The sequence below is a fragment of the Parus major genome, chromosome 4 (assembly GCF_001522545.3).
Source record: "Parus major isolate Abel chromosome 4, Parus_major1.1, whole genome shotgun sequence".
Classification (NCBI taxonomy): Eukaryota; Metazoa; Chordata; class Aves; order Passeriformes; family Paridae; genus Parus; species Parus major.
Genome location: NC_031771.1, coordinates 43,219,183 through 43,236,367, shown reverse-complemented (window position 1 = coordinate 43,236,367; position 17,185 = coordinate 43,219,183). Strand labels below are relative to the sequence as shown.

The 17,185-nt window shown below is 40.0% G+C and overlaps 1 protein-coding gene across 3 annotated transcripts; it reads right to left on the bottom strand.

The window, feature by feature from the left end:
- Positions 1-677: 677 nt before the first annotated feature.
- OCIAD2 (OCIA domain containing 2) lies at positions 678-15,868 on the bottom strand. 3 transcript variants are annotated; one of them, XM_015625166.3, is made up of 8 exons: positions 15,717-15,868; positions 12,386-12,523; positions 9,913-10,003; positions 9,054-9,107; positions 7,208-7,255; positions 6,113-6,218; positions 4,811-4,898; positions 678-2,419 (listed from the first exon to the last, which is right to left on the bottom strand). In XM_015625166.3, the coding sequence occupies exons 2-7, from the start codon at positions 12,443-12,445 to the stop codon at positions 4,817-4,819; spliced, it is 441 nt and encodes a 146-aa protein (XP_015480652.1). In that variant the 5' UTR covers positions 12,446-12,523; positions 15,717-15,868; the 3' UTR covers positions 678-2,419; positions 4,811-4,816. The 3 variants fall into 3 exon arrangements, with proteins under 3 accessions (XP_015480652.1, XP_015480650.1, XP_015480653.1); XM_015625164.3 differs by having other exon boundaries at positions 12,386-12,520; XM_015625167.3 differs by lacking the exon at positions 15,717-15,868 and adding an exon at positions 15,238-15,259 and having other exon boundaries at positions 12,386-12,520.
- Between the last annotated feature and the right edge of the window lie 1,317 nt (positions 15,869-17,185).

The window sequence follows — 17,185 nt, the reverse complement described above, 5'->3', positions numbered from 1 at the left end:
TGTGGACTTTACCTAAGCTGTGATATATCTAAGCACACAGTTGAACTCCCTTGTCTCTGAGTGAAGAAAACAAGTTCAACCTTCCAGATAGAAATGACTCACAGGAAGCTGTGTTAAGTTCATTGGATTTTTTCAGCCTTTTTCTAACATCTTTTGCCAAAGGGGAATGTACAGCCTATTATCAGTGTAAGGAAACACTAAGAAAAGTTTAGTTTACCTTTGCAAGCTCAATCATTTTTCCTCCTGGAGACCTCTTCCCCTCTTTATTAAAGAAGCAACTCATTACTTCAAATCTTTCCCTATTTTTTTGATAGGTCACCCCTAGATTCAATGTATTCAACTTCTGCTTCAATTAAAAGTAAATTCTTTAATTGGAATGCACAATTAAATGGAATTAAATGGAATGCACAATAGTAATGGCCAACAAAGACTGGCTCATTAAACTGCACATAATTACTACAAAACAGCTGCCTTTAAAGACCTTCAAAAGAACAGTTTGCCCGTTAGTTGTGCTTTGCTTTTGATATGCATAAATTTAGCACTAATCCATCTTAGATTCACAAACTGCCTTTTTTCATACCTGTATCACAGTAACTCATTAACTCAGATCCACACAATTAGCTATTCAGCCTTTTGCAAAGTATGGAAATAAAGTTGGTTAAAAAGGAGACAAGAAATTTTATACATCACTATATTTATTACAGAAAAATAATCAAAAGTAAAAAATAACGAAAATCACATTTAAAGCAAAGTTCAGTAGCTAAGTTGTAATCCCAAGAGGTAACACAGACCACAAGAACAACCTCTGCGAGTCTGACATGCAAGATGTCAAGATGATGCTCTGTCACACGCATCACTCTCCTTGGTGTCACCTGGGTGTAGTGGCTTCCCTCAGATAACCCAGGCATGACGAACCTTGGTACTGCTTCTGGCTGTTAACTTGACAGCACATGACAGATGAAGGGGAAGTAGCTCAGACATGTCACCATGCAAGTTTTGGTGGCTATCACAGTACACCCATGAAAATGACATGATTTCCACAAAGGAGGTCGCCTTCTCTGTGGTTGTGTATCCCCCTCTCCCTGGAGCCCCAGTGGAAGACTCTCCACAGCTCACCTGTACACAGCAGCAGCTGTGACACAGCACTACAGCACTGCTGTATATCCCTGACTCCAACTGAAAGCACTGTGGAAAAATACTGTAGAAAAGTAACAAGAGTAAAATTGAAGCCCCAGTTGAGACAGGGGTTCTTAACAGCTCAAAAATTCAAGAGGCTAAACACCAAGTAGAAAAGTATAAAATCTTGTTGTAAAGAAAACAACAGGGAAGCTAGTCAGTCTAACCCTTCCCCTTTCCTGATGGCTGCTTGACTAGGAAAGGCTATCCAAATGCTTTATCAAGGAGTTGTGTATTCAGCCTAATCACTTTGTCAAATTCAGAATGTCTTTTTTGTTTACTAACCAATTAATGGTTACATTATACTTTTCCACACTATATATTTTGCTTGCGGAATTTCTTTGTGTGCGGGTAAAGATGCCCACAGAAGCTAGTTCAAAAGAGAGGCACTAACCATAGGCATAGTATAAAAGCAAACAGAAAAAGCCCACAGAATACTGTCTTCATCGACTGACAGCAAAGCCCAAACTTTTCAGTAGCTGTGCATTTATTTCCTTGTGAAAGACATCACTGTGTTTAGGGGAAGTGCCTGCTTTTGATTTCCTGAGATGTTTCATGGAAGACAGTGTCCTACTGTTTGTAGAGAGCATGTGCCATCTAGGTTTGGGTTTTTTTCAGCATCTGGTAGCCTCAAATTTTGTACAACCATCAACTGTTCCAAAATATTGTGTGTTCTTGTTCATGAATGTGGCATACACTTTTGGTATCCCTGGCAAAGCAGTCCTTTGTGTAAAACTGGCTTTTATGGGAAGTTGGTTCAGCACAGCAACTGCAGTCTGACAATACTCTGAATTTGGTACTCTGAAAGTACTCCATAACCAAGGGGTCAGCTCAGAGACTGCATAGCTGCTTCACTGTGCAAACCATTTAAACATCCTCACACCCTTTCTGTTTGACATAGACAAACATTCCAACATAAACCACTTTGTTACACAGAGCATTGCCAGCATCTAAATACAACAGACAAATGTAACTTTTCTGCACTAAGAGCTAAATTGCACTGAACAGAGGAAAACAAACCAACAATGCTGAAAAGGGAGGAGTGTATTTCAAAAAGTGCATTTCAAAAAACTTATTTAGTACAAACAGAACTATGTATTATGCAACTATTTCAAATAGCCATTCTATACCAAATCTAAGAGATAGAATCACAAAATTATTATTTAATCATTATTATTTCTAGACTACAGGAAAGTGCCTTGAAAGAAGATGGTCCATAAGGTTTTTATCACGTTCACCACATCTGTAAACAGAATAAAACGATCTGTTATTTATGTGAGTGCCACCTTGCTTTCAATGTGAAATGTGGAGCTTCTTGGTGATTTCTCTGAGAACATTCCAGAGACCCTGAGGATAAAAGACATTACCTTTGGACTCCGACACATGGATACAATTTTATCGGGGTGGTCTTCCTAGGTACTGCCAGAGCTTTGCCATACACTTTGCATGGATAGTAGCAACATGTGCTCAGCAGGGCATCTGCACATTTTTAGAGCACAGCATACTAAATTAAGAATTTTTATTGAAACATAGAAGAGGTTTAACAATACAGAAAACAACATAATAGTGCTTCTTTTCCTAAAACCTGTCTATCAAAATTAATTTCTGGCAAGTTCAAAATACCACACTGGCCCAAATATAATGGCTTTTTCATTAGAGCAATTAAAACTTGAAAGAAATACAATCTTACATTTGTTTTCCAAGTTTCTGACTAAGCTTTCAAGCCCTTTTAAAAACCAAACAAGAAGACCTAAACTGCTGGTAAAATGTGCAGCAATCAAGGTCTTTAATGAACATGTAAGCTGGAGCAGGGAACAGGTTCCACAGCAGAAATTTCAGGAGCCATTACAGGAAGAAAACAAGGAGAGGGGCCTGTAGCATTCTGTGTTCTTCCCCGAAAAAAGCTGCAAGGCTCCTCTGTATTTGAGAGAATCTGAAATTTATTTAAAAGCTAATTGGTACTTGCACACCAGAAAAAATATTGTCAGCTAACAGAGGAAGGCTGAAAAATAAAATGTGTTTGGATTGGAGGTTCAGCAGGCTGCAGCTCTGACAAACAGCAGCGGTAAATCCCACAATAAATATTTGATTCCTCTACACAGGTAATTGCTAGTGACCATTGCTAAGGGACCAATCTCAATTAAATATTCTTTGGAGTCCTTACTTGAATTAAGTGAGCCTACATAACCATTTATTTGAGACAAAATCTTCAGTTAATCAGCACAGTATTGCAATAGGTTAATTAAGCTCATAGGTGCTAATGGATTTAGAATGTTTTTTATTTCGAGTTATCTACATCTGGCTCAGTCCCTCCTTCATGCTGGCACTAGCAAAAAACCCTTCAGACAGTTTTGGCAGATGTTTTTATCCCTGTCCTCATACCAAACTTGAGCAGAGAGCTGATCTGGAGGGCCAGCTAACTTCACAATCTCTATAGCTGGCACAAGAGAAGCACTGCTTCTTTTGGCACAACCCTATTACTAGGTGAGCCTAAGCCAAAGTGCATTTTCTACTAGTGGCTCAGCATTTGCAGCACATGATATAAAATGCTGAACCAGTGGTAAAGTTGATTAAAATCAGGACTTTTTTCTAATGGCTTCTTTAAGGACTCTGAAAACTGTTTTCAATCCTCACCACCACAATGTATGGTTGTATAGTAAAAATCCATCAAAATCTCTATTCTGGGCAAGTAAACAGGTTCTGATAGGATATTCCCTCTTATAGACTGTCTGTGGGCACGCACTACAGAGTAAGGAAGGGACCATTACCAATATCCTTGTCTAAATTCCTACATAATATATGCTAGACTCAATCCAACAATTTCTGCGTCAGACTTCTGCTCTTAGTTGTATAAACTCCCATGGCAGAGTTTCAAACAGGCCCTCTTCTCTCTTGCAGGCAGCCAAGCTATTTGCAAACACTTTCACACATTCTCCTGCCTGTGAGAAATGTAGGCCAGCTTACCACAAGCAGAAAGTGTGAAAGCATTCTTAAAAAACCCAGCTGCTGGCCTGTTTTTCATAGAGTGCAAGTCCTTTTAAACACTCCCCTAACTTCTACCATGTAAACCCTCCTTTTTCTCAGAGGGAACCTCCCCCTTTCTAGGGTGAGAGCACCACATGAGCCATGTCCCCTGCCCCACCACAGCAGACTGCTCTTGCACCACTATTGCTACCCCACTAAGGGTCTAGCCAAATTGTAGTACTGAATGCAAAAAACCCACACCCAGCTGTGTCTGCTTTTACTTCTCAATATTTCAATGCATTTCTAAATATCAATATAATCCATAATTATTTGATCCTTAAGTAAAACAAGCAGGAAATTGAAAGAAGGTGTATTTGTTTTAGTACAAGCAGTCAATCCAAAATAATTCATTCCACTTAGGTCGATCAGCAATACTCAGCTACAGCTAAAGAAAGAATTCCTCATTGATGAGGGATTTAATACATTTATATATGAAAGGTATGTAAGGTAAAAATTAAGAAACAAAATTAATCAGAAATTAGAGATACAGAATATTTCCTTGAGTAATGCTTGGATTTTGATCCGATTTTCACTATATTGTTCAGAAGAAGAACACCATGCAATATGGAAAATAACATGAGCTTTAAAAACAAAATACAAGGTTGCCTACCTGGGACTAAGATGCTGAAGGAATTGAGCCTTCTTTCTCATTTGGTCCCAATTTTGCTTTACATTCTTTGCAAGCATGATGACACCGCCTACAGAATTGAAAGCAAATAAAACACTGAAAAATTTGGCTGGATTTCTTCTAATACAACCATATAGCATGATGGCAAAAGTTCTTGAAGAAGTAATCTTTTGCCTATATTCTCCAATTTTTGTAATATGGGATATAAACTGCAAAATATGACATCTAAATATCTCAGCCAATAATGCCCATTAATCAGTATTAAGTACTCCTTCTAGCAATTGCCAAAATACAACAGGATTTTCTAAGCAGCAAAGACAGTCCTTGCCATCGTACCTATGAGCAAACTGAGCTAGGAGTAAGATGTATAAAATTTTGTGTAATAACAAGTACATACTTTGTTATGTGAGGGAAAAGTACAAGTAGAGAAAGAGATGAACAATGAAGAAGCTTCCTATTATCAGTCAGGCATTTTTATAGGCATAAAAGCCCATGCTGGTCTGGGGGAAAGATGTGGAATGACAAAGGAGTATGATTTTTTTGGACAGAATTTTTGGAAATGTGTTTTGTGAGTGAAAGGTTTATACCAGAAGCCATATTGAGAATGGAGAGTGTAACAGGCAGCTGAAGGAGGATCTGGGAAAGAAGTCAGAATCTGATTTGATGTGAAGGAGTGCTTTATGTGAAGTGGAGAAAACAGTGACTACAACATGGAGTGGTGGGTGACAGAAGTCAGCCACTGAGCTCTTTTCTATGGTTAGAGGTGCACAGTGGAATAAGCACCATCTCAGTCCCTGCTCTTCATGGTTTGGTATGACAGCATGAGGTTTGCATGAGCAAAGCCATAGAGGAGAGGGAGTTTGGAATATGGATTGAGATTGACATTGTTGTTAAAATATGAGAACTTTATAAAAAGATCTGTAGCATATTTGGCCTGAGGTATGTTCCAAGGAAGACTCACAGCATAGAAGTGATAACATGGACAACTTTAGCAGTATGAAACTAGATGAAAAGAGAATGAGTAACTGTTGTCACATCACATCTCAAAGTACAATGGTTTCATTTAAATCATGGATATCCTAGTATTACAGGTATTACAATAAGTTTAATTTGCATTTTCTGAAGAATGCATAGCAGTTTCTAATATTGCAATATATAGCCCAAGACTATGACTAGTACCTCAGGATCTAATCACAGAATTTAAATTCATAGTTTTGCTGCATGTAATTTTAGTGTGTTTTAGACTATTTTAATGTAGGCTTAGTAATTTAAATAAGCACAGACCTCTTTTGTTGTGGACCAAATGGTGCAATGCCAATTTTCTGAAACTTCTTTTGGCATTCTCTCATGTATGACATCTTTCCAATGGCAAAACCCAAGACACCAGCAACTATAGAGACAAGTAACAAAACATTGTTAATACAACAGTTTAAATCAGGAGTGTGCTATTGGCTCCATTTTGATCATATAAGAAACTGTGTACCACATCTTCTCAGAATATGTCACAAACACATCTGAAGTTACACAGGGTTTACAGGGGTCAATTCAATAACTGCTGAAAACCAGTTACCTATGAGAAAGTGCAACTGGTCCAAAATAATTGATAAAGAAAAAGGATATGATATTCCCACATACAGGAAAAGGATATAATGTTTAGAGGAACAGATTTTAGGAAATGAAATTAATTCACAGTGTCAGCTGTTGCTATTGCCTTTGTTTGCACAGTGTGGTTTACTTTTGATGATCACACGTTTAACACCAACTTCTCTGGCCTTCTAAGAAGTTAGAACATCAGCTTGTCATACTGTTGCACTGTGGCTTTCACTTGAGTCAGAATAAAAGACTACTTCAATGTCCTTGATTTTCTGCTGAATTTCTGCTGAAGAGGGAATCAATTTAATTTCTTGTCATTTAGGAGCCACCTCACTGTACAGTACAGTTTCTGTGCTTCTATTTTCTTTATCATTCCATGGTTCTGAATTAGACAGTTGAGGTCAATCAAATAAACACATGAAAAGAACCATATATATTTTATATATTATAGTATCATGACTTCTTGATACCATAAGTTGTGCAATCTGCCAAGCGCAGCTGATCAATGAGGCTGACAGAATTTATAAAACAAAGTGCAGACTAGAGTTTATACTAATTTGAGAGATTGCATTATATAAGCAGCTACTAAAAATATTTACATTAGAAGAATCTTGTTTCATACATTTATTTTTAAACACATCAGAAATCTGATTTCCTAATCTGCTGGGGTAACATATAAATTCAAAAAAGGAAGGTTTTAGAAAGAAATTCAGAGAGATCCATCTAAGGTCTTCATATTGCCTGTAAAGAACCTTTTCTTTCCTTTTAGAATTGTGTACAACTTACTTGCCATCTTGGGGTATGGACCAAATCTTGGGCTTGCTGAGAATATACCTACAATAAAATGAAATAGTCAGAGAGCTTATTCACTTGAGGAATTCACCAGCACTCAAAACCAGGGCACTAGTTTTCCTACAGCATTTCTTAAGGTGAGGGTGGTATGAAGTCCACTAACTCTTATTTTAGTACACCAGGGCACTTTCTATTCCACTAGTTCTTAGTGCATGTGTTTCAGGGCAGTCCTAGAGTCATAGGAGGAAGAGAATTTGGAGTTTGCAGGATTCAGTTCAGGCAGCAGTTCAGAGTAAACCAACATGAAAGCAGCATGTCTGCCACTGGTGACACCTGCAGCACTGCAGAGGAAGTGATGGTGGCTTATGTTTCAGCACAAACCAACCCTGCATATAAAATAGCAAAATGAAATCTCTTACACAGAGTTCAGCTCCTTGTGCTAAGTAGGATGAAACTGCTCTTTGGTAGCTTTCTGTGGCCATCAATTAAAACTGTACCACTGGCATCTAGCCTTCTCCTCTGGAGGGGAAAGATCATGCCTTTTGGCCCTTAAGAGGAAAACAGTGTGCTAAACAAGAAAAGCAAAAAATTATCTTTAGCTTTTCCACCAAAATCCACACTCTCCCAGTTAATCTAAGGAGGTGAAACCAGTATTCCTCTGAGAACTGTGTGTCTGGCAGAGGAATGCCATGCTGTGGAGGAGGGCTCCACACAGCAAGATTACCGTGGCAAAGGGAAGGGAAGTGAACACTGGTTGCACTGTTACATGCATTCAGACAGTAATAATGAGGCTCAGAAGCTCCAGCATCTTCTGGAGGCAGGATACTGTGTGTAGCCATCAGAAGAAAGTACTTAGACAGAGAAGTATTCAGCCTGTGCTAAGCACAAGGGCCTTTGCCCACTGTGATCTATGCAATTTCATATTTGGTCTCTTGGGGGAGGGAGGAACAAATGTGTTGTTTGTTTCTAATCACCCCCTTCCAATTGTTGATGCACAGTAATGATTACTTAGTATGGGCATTTGTTATTTCACAGCTGATCAGAAACATCCAAGTACAATGAACAGAAACCGGGAAGAGTACCTGGTGCCAGAGGCTGGCATGTCAGCTACAGAGAGAGCCCCAGTGCCCTTCCTATCACCCTTTTTCAAACGTGTAATCCTTATCCAACACTATTACTCCTTCCCTCCCTTCCTCCCTACAAGCTCATAGGTCAAGGATGGAATGGGGAGCTCACATCAGCCTCTTGTGATATATCTTAGCAGACTTCAGGGTGGATGCCCCTCACTCCTTCCCTAAGACACCAACCTCAACCTTTTACATCGTCAAGACCCCCAGCAGGGAAACTGAAGGTGCCATGTGTAGAACCAGGCTCATCCACCACATAAACAGAACACAATTTTCTTTTGTGTTAGCATGCAGATTGTGAGCCATCTCTACAGAAAGCCCTCTGTCTTCTCACTTTGGCAGTACTCCGTGTCCCTTTGCACCAAAGCTGTAGTCATATTGATACATGGTCACTGCAAAAACGTTGTCAGCATTTTCAAATAAAACAACAGTTAGAGCTACAGTACCCAATCCTAATGGCCCTGCCTGGGTTGTGCAATGCTCTGCCCTATGAGCTGCCCCAGTGAAGACTCTACTCAAATACTGTGATCATGGGGACAAAATTCAGCCACCAGTCTTTGGATTTGCAAATTCTCTTTTCAGTTCATGTTCTTGCAAAAGAATGGTGGCAATGCACACATAATAATCAAATCACCACAGCAATGATGATAATGAGTGAGAAGAATATCAATCTTGAAAAACAGCACATTAATGATGTATTTTTTTATTTTTACCTTTTGTGATTAGCCCCTGGGTGACAAGCATGCTCCCAAGAGATAAAGGAAGAGCTGTGAAAATGAAAAGGAGAGTAGCTGGTATCAGTGAAAATTTGTTACGTATTTGGTAAATACTCTCTTATACATTAAATGTTTTCTGTTTCTAGTGTTAAATGTATTATTTCTAAACGTTAACTTTGCCTACTGCCTTAATCACCTATTACATCTGCTCATTCAGATTATGTTCCCTTCAAAGCAAAGATGTCCTCATACAGTGTCATGCTGTAACATTTGGAGCTAATGCAATATATATATATCTTTATTAAATAATAGTTTCCACAATCTGAATATCTCCTCTAACTACTGCAGTACTTTTAATGACAGCAGCTCCAATGAAATGCTGAAACCCTTTTCAATCTTCTCCATTCAGGAAATATGTCATTTAGATACAAACTGAGAGGGTGGGAGTAGAGGCACTAAAACACCAAACACTGATCTTTTAGATGTCCTAACATACATTCACAAATCAAAGACACATAGGCATGCCTGCCTTCCATTCAAAAGCAAGGGTAAGTATGTAACAAGTAAAAGTAAAAAAGTAAAACATTCCTATGGTTGTAATAATGGACTTCAAGAATAGAACCAATCTTACTACAACTGCTCAAGTTCATATTAAATAAGACCTCTGTTCAACCACCTTTACCTACAACAATTATGCAAATAATTCAATTAAACCTTTAAGAATACAAAGCTTAACTTGACAGAGTTAACCCACAACAGTGTTCCAACAAAAAAGCATTTTGCAGACAGTTTTGTATACATACATCAAGAAGTCATTCTGTGTGTGGTGTGGTAAGAATGAATTTGGATCACTCACCTCTGTACCAGAAACTTTCCTGTTTGCATTCTTTCCTGATCCTTGCAATCTCGCTGTCTTGAATTTGGGACATGGGACAAAATAGCATTGGCTGAAAGCATAAACATGGCTTAGTTTAGTGAATTTAATCTCACAGGAAGAAAAAAAAATCAATTAGAAGACATAAATTATTTAAAAAACAATAAAATTCAAAAGCCTTCAGGCAAAACTCTTTATTCTGTTTTTAGCAGTGTGATGAAATCTTGATACCCCAATACAGAAACAGAAAGAACTACACAGGTTTTAAGTTTAAACCACCCATCTTGCTAGTCTTTACTTTCCTAAAATTGCTCAGCTGCTGCGTACCCCAGAAGCATATTGCTTTATATCTGTTAGTCATTTCACTCTCATGAGCTACATTATGTCTCCCAGAAAAAAATGACAGGAAATAAAGACAGAGTGGCAGTTTTCAAAAATCAAGATCTGCACTATACAGAAGTCAACTGAAGTTCAATAAGAGGAGATTTTGCAAGTATTTAGAAGAGGGTCAACATAAACTCTGCCAGACTTCCCACTGGTAGAAATTTCTCTCTTAGCAATTTAAATATATCCATGGCATTAACTCCACCATACTGGTTTCACCCTAATACAAATCAGGCTGCCAACAGACTTCTTTAAGATAGCTCTTTTTTCTCCATTATGATTGTGAGGAAAAAATGACAGTACTTTCTTTTGCATTCTACTATCCAGGGTACTGACATGCAGACATAAGAAGATTATTTTTCTTTCTTTAAGAAAAGACTCAGTGTTAGCATTTGAAGTGTAGTTATCAGACATCTGAGATAAATGGGTGTACTGGTTTTGACTGAACAAGAATTTATTTTCTCCCTAGTAATTGGTATGGTGCTAGGTTTTGGATTTATGAAGATTTGTGAAGACCAAAGCAGTCTTCACAATACAGGGATACTTAATTACTGCTGAGTAGATCTTACACAGAGTCAAGGCCTTTTCTGTTTCTCAGGCTACCCCACCAATGTATCAGTTTGGGGGTATAGAAGAATTTTGTAGGGGACACAGCTGGGACAGCTGACCTCAGCTGATCCAAGGGATATTCCAATTCCATACCATGACATTGTGCTCAGCAAGAAAAGCCAGGGGAAAGGAGTTGTCATGAAGTTAAAATTAATTGAAATTTTAACATTTTCCTGTAAAAACACAACATCTTCAAACATATGTATTCTTGAATGAAAACCCAGACATCATAGAACAAGCAATGCCTTGGAAAAAAGAGCACATTCATCTATTACAGGGTTCTATCTCCTTTTATGCCTGACTAATCCATGATTTTATAGCCATATCAAGGAAATGCATTTATTGGCCATAGCCACACATTTCACATTATAGGTAATCAATATCTCAGCCCTTCTTCAAGCACTGCTCCCACAGAAGTTAATGGTGGTGGCTGCCTGGGTGAACAATACAGAATTGGCTCCACTCCAGCCCATAGAGAACCACTTCAAACTGGTTTCACAGCAAGGTCATAGCAAATACAGTAAAATACAAACAGGCTGACTGAAAGATAAGGAAATGCATGTCAGAGCCCCAAGTGCACCAACAGGCTTTGCAACCCTTTTGCCTCCTTACACACCCTGCCAGGTGTTTAGTTGCTTGGGCTCAGAGTCAGCTCAACATGGCAGAGTTGTGTAACATCGAGTTAGACCAAAAACAGAAAAGCTCTGAGAAAGCAGCAAGAAGCTTTGCCCAGGGCCTCTGCCCTTCATATCAGGTGCTGTGTATAAGCTCAGGCCCTTGCTTTAACTGTGCTGTAGGTTTACCTTGCCTTGTTAACCTGATCGCCTGGCTTAGCATCAGACTTGCCTGGCAATCACTGAACTGACTATAGGCTGACCCTGATTAAGATCATTGGATCTGCTCTCCTCCTCTTTTTGGGTACTGTGCCCCCTGTATTTGAGGCCCCAGCCCCTGCCACCTGGCTGTGGTTCATTTTTGGTTACCTTGCTGTAACTTGTGGCCCTTCCTTGCAGATCAGCCTAATATTGCTGCCCTTTGGTAGTGACTGGTTAGCAAAAAGTCATAACACATTTAATTTCCTCAATTTCTCCATCAGAGGAGAATGTTCATCTTCTGTAGAGCTGTAGACCAGATTCTTGTGCTGTACTGTTCCCTTCTCCCCTTCTGAACATGTGCATGCAGAACCTGATGGGGACAAGGTTGTACTGGACTAGTACTCAAGACACCATGGCTATGCCAGCTCGTAACTCAGGGCATAAATTAGAGCCTTAAGTAAATTCACAATTCCTAGCCCTCTAAGCACAGTGAACCAGGAAAAAACAACACACCATCCTTTCCTCTCTTCATCTATATGCTTAAGCTAACAGACACCTATTTCTCTCTTCAATAAGAGCAACTGAGGCAAAATCCCAGTTATTCATTAGCAATAGCACTGACATACAAGGAAGAAAATCCAGCTTACCCATCCAGGTTGCTTTATTGGAGGTGTCTGACTTTCCTGTTGGACTGTTTCAGAAGACATTGTCTCTTTCCTTGTAGTCTGCTACTGCTCTTGTTCAGCAGAAACTATGTATTTTATGCTTGGCTACTTCTCCTTCTGCTAGGAACAAAGGTAAAATGTTGAGATATCCTACTGATACTTGTAAGTCCAACGTTCATCCAGAAAGAAAAATGACCAGGTTGAAAGGAGTGTATTTTTTTACAGCAGATAGCCTCCAGTCACCTGATACACAGTTGACAGCACAGTTTATCACTTATCAGCAACAAAGAGATGTGTGAAACTTAAGCAGCTAAATCAGTAACTACAATTAAATGCTGAATCATGACCTTGTACAGCATGCTCTATCATAAAGAAATTAAAATAAATATTAATTGAAAATAAGCAATTGAAAACCTTTATAATTTTTTAATGTATTGCACATCTGAGAAATAGCCTCTTTAGTGTGCTGTCCAGAATTACTGCACTACTTCTATCCTCACTGCCATCATCTGAACTCTGCATTCCATGGGACCCACCAGGCATGCCTATCACAAACCACATCTGTATCTCCAAAAACACAATTCAGTTACAAACATCTTTTAAAAAAATAACACAAAAGAATAAATAGATTCCAAAGAGTTTCAGAGTTGCAATCTTCCATGCTTGAGTGCTGCACTGCTAGGGAAAAGCAAGAAGGAAATTAATTTATTTCTAGAGTAATTCAAGCACTTCTGCTTTTCCAAAAGTACCTTCATATAATGGTGGCACTGAGCAAAGCTAAAGTGACCATAAAGGGCAGAGTTAAGTAGAAAATATATGCAACAATTTATTGACCTAAGTGTTTTTTGGCATTCATAATATTACTGTATAAACCACTTCCCACACTTATTTTGGAGTCAGTTACACAGCTATGAAGTTCAAGCAATGTCTGCTTCACATACATTAGATATTCAGATAGCAAAGTTTTTTTAAGTAATAGAAGCAACATAATCTCAACTCCCCTTGGTAAAAAAACTTAAATAAAGCATTGCATTCACACCAATCCACACTTTAATCTCAGACACTTGCAAAAATGACAGTAATCACTGTGTCTTTGAAAAAAAAGTGAGTTTGAAAACCCATATTATATGAGGAAAGCTCACAGCTCTACACCATCTTCCTCAATAGGAGAGCAATTTAATTTTCATCAGTCTCTTGCCACTTAATGCAAAAAAAGGACATAAATATGAGAAAGATGCATAAAACTTTAAAGAGGTTTATGTCAATCAAAAATGAACCAAGTTTTATTATTCTTATCTGCTTGCTTATTCTTATCTGTTTTCTTATTCTTATCTACTCAAAGCCTACTTGTGCAGACGGCTGCATAAAAATAATCACTGGAAACAGTTTCTAACTGCTGCAACAGATTTAAAGTGCTTGTCTTTTTCAAGATGAGAAAACAGCTGAGTCACAAGAGGAAAATAAATAAAATATAATTAAGCAAAAAGAATGTGTATAAATTAAGATTATAAAGATTTGCAGTTTGCCATTGCCCTCCTATCCTGTTCTAAGTACATGTTTCTCCTGAATTTTAAGTTTTTCAGCTATGCTACTGCTTCAACATAATGAAGAACCCCAAAAATATTTATCCCTTTAAGCAGCCTCATGGTACATCTCCCACATGGAATGAAAGCTGAAAGCTATACTGGCAAGAATGAAATAAAGAGACAGAGTTGATGTCATCAAAATATTATGTAACTGAATTATTAATATTCATACCTAGCAGACATGCTCTCTCCTATCTGTGGACTGTAAAATTGTTCTAATATTTTAAAGCCCTGTATCTTGGAAATACAACTGTCATCCCAAAAAACAACTTTATTTCCATTAGCTTACTGGAGAAATGTAATTTTCTGTAGTACTTATTGCTGCTTTCTCAACCTTACAGATAATTCTTAGTATAACAATTAAGTGTATATTTTGGGAAAAATTCCCCAATTATATTATTCTGTTTAAATGAAATACCTATATAACACAAGATTAAATCAATGTGGTCTGCAAGGATCAAATATTCAAAAAACTTATTTGTTTTCAACAAGAAATGTTCTAGATAATTTATTCATTTACAGAAGAAAATGCTAATATTAGGCTCCTGAAAAAATCTCATGGTTCAAATAACTCTAATAGGATGGTAAAAAAGCAGAATCCAAGAAGATAGCTAAGTTTTTCAAATATGAGAGTTGTGAACTTCATATACAATGTTTTGGAATAAAAGTCTCCTTCAGAATAGGAATGGCGACCCCATAATTTCTAGGGCTACTTCGGGGAAGAAAGTGGGAACCAAAATTGCATGTATTAACTGGTCCATGCAGTGGGCTGTGATGCCCAGGCAGGCACCACACCCATCAAAGATTTCAGAGAGGAACTTCAAGGACCATTGTGAGGAAGATGGAAAATGACCAGACTCAAAATTATGTTTCACACCTATCTGAACTGGCTCTTCGTTTTAAACTCAGGCTCTTATTTCAAAGGTGAGTCTTCAGAGTAGCTGCACTAGGCAGTCAATGAAAAGGTTCCTGCCAACAACCTGACAGCACGGCACGGGGTTGGGGAATGCCCCAGCCTTGTTGAGCCCTGCAGCAGATGCTCCGTGCCCCCACCAAGGGCAGTGCACGCCCGGCCAGCACAGAGTATTTCTTTCACAGAATCACAGAACCAATTAAGGTGGAAAAAGCCTCTAAGATCATCGAGTAAACCTACGGCCGAACACCACCTTGTCAACTGAACCATGGCTCTAAGTGTCAAGTCCACTCCACCACCTCCCTCCTGAGCAGTCCGTCCCAATGCCTAGTCACCCTTTCTGTGAAGAAATTCTCTTCCTGATGTTCAACCCGAACCTCCTCTGGCACAGCTTGATGCTATGTTCTCTTGTCCTGTCATCAGTCGTCTGGGAGAAGAGACCAAACCTCACTTGGCTACAACCTCCTTCCAGGTGGTTGTAGTGGGGAATAAGGTCTCCCCGAGCCTCATTTTCTCCAGGCTAAACATCCCCAGCTTCCTCAGCCACTCCTAACAGGACTTAAACTCCAGACCCTTCAGCAGCTCCGCGGCCCTTCTCTGGACCCGCTCAAGCACCTCGTGTGCTTTCTGAACTGACGGGCGACGGCCCCGTCGGGCTGTGGCAGCACACGCCCCACACAGCGCCTGCCCCGGGCCGGCTGCCGAGAGCCGACCCCCGCCTTCCCCGGCCGTGACGCCGGAGCAATCCGGCCCCGCGGAGCCCCTGGGCACGGAGAGGCGGAGTCTGACACCCACGGCCGCCAGCCGTGCTTACCTTCCGCGGGCCGCCGGAGGAAACGGAATGGGCTGGGCTGACCCGGCCCGGCCGCTCCCGGAAGGCCACGCGTGGGCCAGGCGGCGCCGGAAGGCCACGCGTGGGCCAGGCTGCACAGGAGCCGTGACGGGACGGGGAGCGGCTGCAGCCGTGCCCGCCTGCCGCGCTGAGCGGCGCTAGGGCGGGGGCCGGCCCTGCCGTGCTGCGGGGTTCCACCGCCACCTCCCGGCCGCCGGGCGCAGGGACACCGGGGCATCCGGGCCGCAGTGCCCACCCTGTTCCCCTCATGGCCCGGCTCCTCGCTCCCACGGGGATCACAGGAGAACTTCTGGCCTCCCGGTGGGCTGCTCCGGTAGAAGAACAGCGGCCACGCTAAGAAAATTACGCGTTCTCGGATTTCCCCAGTGAAATTCAGAACGTTCTTTTAGCAAGGGTATGTGTTAACGAAGATAACAGAATCACAGAATCGTTAGGGTTGGAAGGGCCCTCCGGAGGTCATCTGGTCCAACCCCTCTGCAAAGGCAGGGTCACCTGGGGCAGGTGACACAGGAATGTGTCCAGGTGGGTTTGGAATGTCTGGAGAAAGGGAGACTCCGTGACCTCCCTGGGCAGTCTGTTCCAGTGCTCTGCCGCTCTCAAGGTAAAGAAGTTCATATCTAGATGGATCTTCTTGTTTTAGTTGATGGCCATTACTCCTCATACTGTTTCTGGGCACCACCAAAAAGGGTCTGGCACCATTCTCTGACACCTGCCTTTGAGATATTTATATGAACTGATGAGCCCCACTGCCAGTCTTCTCTTTCCTAGACTAAACAGGCCCAGCTCCTTCAGTCTCTCCTCAAGAGAGATGCTCCAGACTCCTCATCATCTTTGTGGCCTCCACTGGACCCTCTCCAGTAACTTCTTGTCTTTCTTGTAGTGAGGAGCCCAGCATACAACATATGGGGTCTGTCCTACGAATTGAAAATAATTTTTCTGGAAATGAAATCTTGTTCTTTAAGAAAGTAACAATAAATTCTACTTTGACCACTTTGGAATGAAAAGTGTTCCTTATCTACTTTGATTTTAATCATGTGATGCTTATGTAAGTAAATAAATAAATTTTAATATTAACAAGAATTAAACAAATAAGAAAGGCACTTTCATTAACCAAAAATAATTTTGCAAGAAAAAGTTATCCTGAAAATGTCAGTTGGGTGTGGGAAAGGTTGTTCTAGGAATACTGAAAAAAATGGTTCCACTTTCTTTGAAATGAGAAATGCAATGCCTTTATTTAAGAATAAGTTTTCTAAAACAAAAAGTATAAACATGAGTCTTATTTTGCCTTTTATTTTAATAAAAAAGATCCCCAATTCTATTTTGTTTTGCTTTGTTTTTTTCACAGCAAGACATAACAGTTTTCAGTAGAGTATCCTAAATGGTGATATTACACTTCAGTGTTTATCATGAAATAAGTAGCCTGTGATATC

Bases quoted from the DNA above. Each gene is read 5' to 3' on its own strand.
- OCIAD2 (XM_015625166.3), bottom strand. From the start codon at position 12,445: ATGTCTTCTGAAACAGTCCAACAGGAAAGTCAGACACCTCCAATAAAG. The intron at 9,108-9,912 runs GTGAGTGATCCA...TCATTTTCACAG, and splicing joins GGAAAGTTTCTGGTACAGAG to CTCTTCCTTTATCTCTTGGG. The intron at 6,219-7,207 runs GTAAGTTGTACA...TTGTCTCTATAG, and splicing joins TCCATACCCCAAGATGGCAA to TTGCTGGTGTCTTGGGTTTT.